General features: G+C 42.7%; 1 protein-coding gene across 1 annotated transcript; it reads left to right on the forward strand.

The window, feature by feature from the left end:
• The first annotated feature begins 502 nt into the window (after positions 1 to 502).
• Positions 503 to 6,045, forward strand: LOC113755765. The gene is made up of 2 exons (XM_027299673.1): positions 503 to 1,402; positions 3,124 to 6,045. The coding sequence occupies exons 1-2, from the start codon at positions 503 to 505 to the stop codon at positions 6,043 to 6,045; spliced, it is 3,822 nt and encodes a 1,273-aa protein (XP_027155474.1).
• The last annotated feature ends 826 nt before the right edge of the window (positions 6,046 to 6,871 follow it).

The following is a 6,871-nucleotide window of genomic DNA, read 5'->3' on the forward strand; positions in this document are numbered from 1 at the left end:
GGCTGGGAAGATTGTCAATGTTTCCGCCCTTAAATCTCAGTTGGATGCTTTACAAGGTCAAGGAAGCAATGTGAAAAAGCCACCGTTCAAAAAGAAGGAGGGGGATGCAACCTTTGTTTGGAACCAAAATCCTTCACCCAGACCTCGATACCAACACAGCCCAATCTACCAAACCCATTACCCTTATTATCCAAACCCGTACCCTGTATATGCCACTAATATCCAGTATCCTCGACCTCGCCCAAGCTACCCTAACCCACCTTCAGCCCCTTTTCAAATTTCCCAACCAAATCCACCCCAAAACCGACCTCGCCCACCATATAACCCAAGATTTCCTCCACCGAATAGACCTGGTTACAACCAATCTCACCCTTCTGAACCTTACAACCGACCCCCTAGCCGTACATTTACCAATTTAGGTAGGCCTTTAGACCAATTATATGAACAGTTAAAGGCCGCCGGGAAAATTGGTACGGTACCCCCTCCTACCTATCCATATGGCATGCCCGCCTGGTATAACCCGCAAGCTGTCTGTACTTATCATTCGGGGGCACCTGGACACTCGACTTTGGATTGTAAAGCTCTTAAGCATAAAATTCAAGATATGGTTGAAGCTGGGAAAATTGTAATTAGGAGAAGAGAGGCACAAGGACCGAACGTAAATAGAAACCCCTTGCCGGAGCACGCTAATATCGTTGGGGTTATTCTGGATGACACGGAGTATATGGAACAGGTCAAAGTTTTGGCAAGGGAAGCTGAGGTATTTGGGGTCATAGACCAGCCATTCATCATAGAGTTGCCATTCGAAAAGGATGGAAGCCCTTTTATCTTGGATTTCACGCCAGCTGAGAATGAGGCTTTGGAGCCCGTAGTCATTGAATTCCCGAAGCAAGAGCCTGTTTTAAGCCTGCAACAGGTACCATGGAATTATGATGAGTCTGATGTACAGATTGGGGAAAAGTCAATCGCAAAGAAGGAAGTGTCAGTGGTTACCAGATCGGGGAAGATTGCAAGTCCATTTGAAAATGCCGGTCCGATTCGAGCAAATAACTCCGAACCGCCTGTTAAACCAACAATCACTGAGAAGGAAGCCTTGGATTTTCTTAAAAGGCTCCAGAGAAGTGAATACAATGTGATTGAGAAGCTAAGCAAGTCACCTGCCCAGATATCCATGTTGGATTTACTTTTTTCTTCAGATGTGCATAGGGATGCGTTGATCGAGGTATTGACTAAAGCTCAAATCCCTAGGGACATTTCTGTTGATAATTTTTCGCACGTGGTTGGGAGTGTGTTATTCACCAAGCAAATTACTTTTTCTGACGATGAATTGCCGGCGGAAGGCATTGGACATAACAAGGCCCTGTATATAGTTGTTAGGTGCAATGGGAAAAGGCTGCCGAAGGTTTTGATTGATAATGGATCCGCGCTTAATATCTGTCCTTGGAGCACCTTAGAAAAGCTGGGATTGCAAGACATCAAGCTGAGGCCTTCAGGGACCATCGTTCGAGGTTTTGATGGAGCACAAAGAGAGCCAATAGGAGAAGTGGATTTAGTAGTTGAAATGGGACCCGCCCAGTTTCAAATAACCTGCCAAGTCATGCACTTTCCTAGTGTTTACAACGTTTTGCTTGGCAGGCCATGGATTCACAAGTCTGGGGCGGTGCCTTCTTCATTACATCAGTTGTTGAAATTTGTAGTAAATGACAAGCTGATAACTATATTTGCCGAAGAGGATTGCCTTGTAATCATCGATTCCGAGTCCAAAGAAGAGGGTAGCCGAAGCTCCACAGTGACCCCTCATAGCACATCTGATATTGTCTCCGTTAGTTGGATAACAAAGGAGGAGCAAGCTCTATCAAGGGCCAGTGTCATGATGGCTAAGGAGATGATCCGTGGAGGCTATGAATTTGACAAAGGGCTGGGACGAGATCTGCAGGGGATTTTAAAGCCAGTGGAGATTGTGGAGAAAAATGATTCGTTTGGTTTGGGTTTCCGACCAACTGCTAAGGATATCAGAGAAATGAAGGAGCGCAAGAAAGCGGAGAAAGAAGGAAGGCAAAGGGCTCTTGACATTCCACCCCTGCATTATACTTTCCCACGACCAGCCGAGGTGATCATGTCAGAAATCAACCCAGTTGACGAAATTGAAGCTAGTTTGGCCCAATTGTTCGTTGGGGCAACATTTGAAGACAGTGTTCCAGGCGAAGCTGAATTTCCTGACATCCCCGAAGGATCAATTCCCAATTGGACAGCCGAGTTCCTGCCCGTTCGGAAGGAGTTTCGGTAAACTGAAAGGGGTTTTATCATTCATGTGAATTCATGAAAAGTTGCATCTGTAAATAGCCAATGAAAACAATTTTCCTTTTAACTAACGTTTGTGCATGTAAATATTGTTAAGTTTTCGTTTCAATTTGCTTTCAATCAAAGGTCTTTATGAAAATGTACAAGTTATTCTTGTCATGTTGTTTTGTTTATTCATTTGTTTATATCTTCGTTGTATTGCCTGACCATTTGTTTGTTGTATGCTTATTTGCTTATTATCCCACATTCGTTAATTCTTTCAGATGGCCAAAAATAAAATTATTTGACCCTTTGGATATCACAATTCTGGAATTCAATAACGACAATCTCTATATCACTCATGACTTGGAGGTCTGTGAATCCGAACTCCAAAGCGAGAGTGATAATGAGGAGGTATTCGATTCTTTTGCAAAGGACCTTGAACAATATGAGGAAAAACCAAAACCGAACCTGGAAGAAACAGAAAAGGTTAACATTGGCACTGAGGATGAAGTTAAGGAGGTGCAAATTAGTATTCATTTGAATGAGAGGCAGAAAAAGGAGATGCTTGAATTTTTGACTATGTTCCAAGATGTCTTTGCATGGTCCTATGATGATATGACTGGCATTTCAACTGACGTGGTGGTGCACAGGTTACCCACAGACCCTTCTTTTCCACCCGTAAAGCAAAAACCCAGAAAATTCAAACCAGATATAAGCCTCAAAATAAAAGAACAAATTGAAAAACAACTCCAAACCAACATTATCATTGTTTCCCATTACCCTATTTGGCTTTCAAACCCAGTTCCTGTTCCAAAAAAGAGTGGAGAGGTGAGAGTTTGTGTTGACTATAGAGACCTTAATAAAGCCAGTCCTAAAGATGATTTCCCTCTACCAAATATTCACATTCTCTTAGACAATACTGCCGGACATGAGATTGAATCCTTTTGTGATTGTTTTGCTGGCTACCACCAAATTTTGATGGCAGAAGAGGATAGGGAGAAAACTGCTTTCATTACCCCTTGGGGTACCTTTTGCTACCGAGTCATGCCTTTCGGTTTAAAGAATGCTGGAGCAACATATCAGAGGACCATGACAACCCTGTTTCATGATATGATCCATCGGGAGATGGAGGTCTACGTGGATGATATTATAATCAAGTCTAAAAGGGCAGAGGACCACTTGGTTGATCTGAAGAAATTATTCGAGAGGTTACGGAAGTACAATTTGAAGCTAAATCCTGCAAAATGCGCCTTTGGAGCACCTGCGGGTAAGCTGTTGGGATTCATTGTTAGCAAGAAGGGCATAGAAATAGATCCGGCAAAAATCAAAGCAATTCGAGATATGCCAGTGCCGAAAACTCAGAAGGACGTGAAAAGCTTCTTAGGGAAGATCAATTTTATTGGGAGGTTCATTGGCCAGCTAACTGCCACATGCGAGCCGTTGTTCAAATTATTGAGAAAGAATGTGCCGTTGTATTGGAATGAGGAGTGTCAACAGGCTTTCGACAAGATTAAAGATTATTTGTTGCATCCACCAGTCTTAGTGCCGCCCAAACCGGGCCGACCTTTGATTATGTATTTATCTGTACTCGATGGAGCAGTAGGGTGTGTTCTAGGTCAGCACGATGAATCCGGAAGGAAAGAACAAGCCATTTACTATCTAAGCAAAAAGTTCACGCAGTACGAGGCTAATTATTCATTCATTGAGAAAAGCTGCTGTGCATTGGCCTGGGCAGCCCAGAAGTTGAGACACTATCTGTTGAGTCATACCACGTATCTTATTTCCCGGTCTGATCCTTTGAAATATCTTTTGGAGAAGCCGATGCTGACCGGACGCCTGGCCAAATGGCAGATAATTCTATCAGAGTTCGACATTGTTTTCACTTCACAAAAGGCGGTCAAGGGGCAAGTTATAGCTGATCATTTGGCGGAAAATCCAAGGGATGATGATTATCAACCACTCCGTACTTATTTCCCTGACGAGAGGGTCCTATTTGTAAGCGCTGCAGATGATATAAGTGAACAAAGTCCTGAATGGAGGCTTTTCTTCGATGGAGCTTCGAATTCCCTCGGAGTTGGAATTGGAGCTGTTTTGGTGTCACCCGAAGGGAAGCACTACCCTGCCGCTGCCAAATTGCAATTCGCTTGCACGAATAATATGGCTGAATATGAAGCCTGCATTTTTGGTCTCAAAATGGCTTTGGAAATGGAAATCAAGGAGTTGATAGCTTTTAGTGATTCAGATTTGCTCGTGAACCAAACTTTGAAGCAATGGATAACCAAAGATTCAAAAATTCTACCCTACCATTGTAGTCTGCTCACTCTGGCCAAGCAATTTCAAAATTTGGAATTCAGACATCTCCCTCGAGCCCGAAACGCATTTGCTGATGCTTTGGCCACTTTAGCTTCCATGATCCAGTATCCAGATGAATTAAAGATCGAACCAATCCAAGTTCAACTTCAAGACAAGCCTGCCCATTGCTGGGTTGCAAATGAGTCTTTTGACAATGTTCCTTGGTATAGTGATCTTAAGGAGTTTCTTAAAACTGGGTCTTACCCTCTGCATGCTGGTACAAAAGACAAGAATTTTCTGCGTAGAATGGCTTCCAAATTCTTCTTAAATGGAGAAGTGTTATACAAAAGAACCTCGGATTTGAACCTTTTAAGGTGCATTGATGAGGATGAGGCTCAATATATGATGAAAGAAGTGCATAGTGGCGTTTGTGGACCTCACATGAATGGCCATTTGCTAGCAAAGAAAATCATGAGAACCGGATACTTCTGGCTTACTATGGAGCATGATTGTATAGACTTTGTCCGGAGATGTATAAAATGCCAAATGCACGGTGACATTATACGCGCTCCACCCACTGAGTTGCATAGCATGACCGCCCCATGGCCCTGTTCAATGTGGGGTATGGACGTGATTGGTACAATCGATCCTCCCGCTTCAAATGGACATCGATTTATATTGGTGGCGATCGAGTACTTTACCAAATGGGTTGAAGCAGAGTCATTCAAACATGTCACGAAGAAGGTAGTGGCCAATTTCCTGAGAGATCACATCATCTGTCGCTTTGGAGTACCCGAAACGCTTATCACGGACAATGCCAAGAATCTGAACAATGACATGGTAGATGGACTATGTGAGCAGTTCAAAATCAAACACCGCAATTCTGCCATTTATAGGCCTCAGATGAACGGAGCTGTAGAAGCCGCAAATAATAATTTGAAGAAGATTATCCGCAAAATGACAGAAAAGCATCGCGATTGGCATGAAAAGTTGCCTTATGCACTCATGGCGTACCGGACTTCTATTCGGACATCAACTGGGGCAACACCTTATTCACTAATGTATGGAATGGAAGCTGTATTACCAGCCGAAGTTGAAATTCCTTCGTTGCGAATCCTTATGGAGGCTAAATTGGAGGAGGCTGACTGGATAAAGCAGCGCCATGAGCAATTGACGTTGATCGATGAAAGGCGATTCAACGCTATCTGTCATGGTCAGTGTTATCAAAAGCGTGTGGCCCGGGCTTACAACAAAAAGGTCCATCGGCGGGCATTTGAAGAAGGTGACAAAGTGCTAAAGCGAATTTTGTCGATGCAAGATGAAGCTAAAGGCAAATTTGCTCCAAACTGGCAAGGGCCGTTCATCGTCCAAAAGGTATTACCTGGCGGAGCCCTTATTTTAGCAGAAATGGATGGACGAGCATTCCCTCAACCCATCAACTCAGATATGTGCAAAAAGTTTTTCATTTGATAATGCAAATTTTCTTCAGAAATTCATGCAAATGGCGAAATGCAAGTCAGGCCATCTTCTTTTACACTAAAAACATTTTATCTCTACTTGTCCCCTTTGAGCCATCAGAATTGACAAATTTCGCTTGATAACCCCTGAGAATTGCAAACCCCACACTGGGGCAAAATTTTAATTTTTGAAAGAGAGATGAGCAAAAGAAAGGGAAAAGAACCCCACACTGGGGCAAATTTAGTTTTCAAAGAAAAATGCAAAAGCGAGGAAAATGCAATGAAGAAAATGCAAAGAGTGAAAATCCGATCAAACTGGGGTAAATTTTCCCCGGTTTCGTTCAAAATCGGAAATGATTTCAGAATTGGGCAATCTCAGTTTATTTTACCCCTGGCATCGATTTTGCTTTCAAGCCTTAACCTTTCTGGAAAAACACCCCACCTGACCTCATTACAAAGCCCAAAGTCCTGGCTTCCGTCATTTGTTGCATTTCTATTAGCAAAATTTGATAATCAACTGGCAAGTGATGTCCGTAATGCCTTCTCCTAATCTACAAGGGAAGTGCATTTTACTGATGCCTGGAACCTTTAACTCATATTTCTGAGTCAATCATGGTCGAGATGTGTCTTTATTCTTTAGGTGAAAACCCGAAAGGGCGCCTCGTAAAAAAAAAACAAAACAAAAAAAAAAAAAAAAAAAAAAAAAAAAAAAAAGAAGAAAAAAAAAGAAGAAGAAGAAAAGCAAAACAAAAAGGGTGGGGGCAACCTTGGTGAAAACCCGAAAGGGCGCCAAGGTAGGTTTTCTCAACAGACAAGCTCAAGAAGGAACAGCTGGTGAC

This window comes from Coffea eugenioides, unplaced genomic scaffold (genome assembly GCF_003713205.1).
Source record: "Coffea eugenioides isolate CCC68of unplaced genomic scaffold, Ceug_1.0 ScVebR1_1712;HRSCAF=2612, whole genome shotgun sequence".
Taxonomy (NCBI): Eukaryota; Viridiplantae; Streptophyta; class Magnoliopsida; order Gentianales; family Rubiaceae; genus Coffea; species Coffea eugenioides.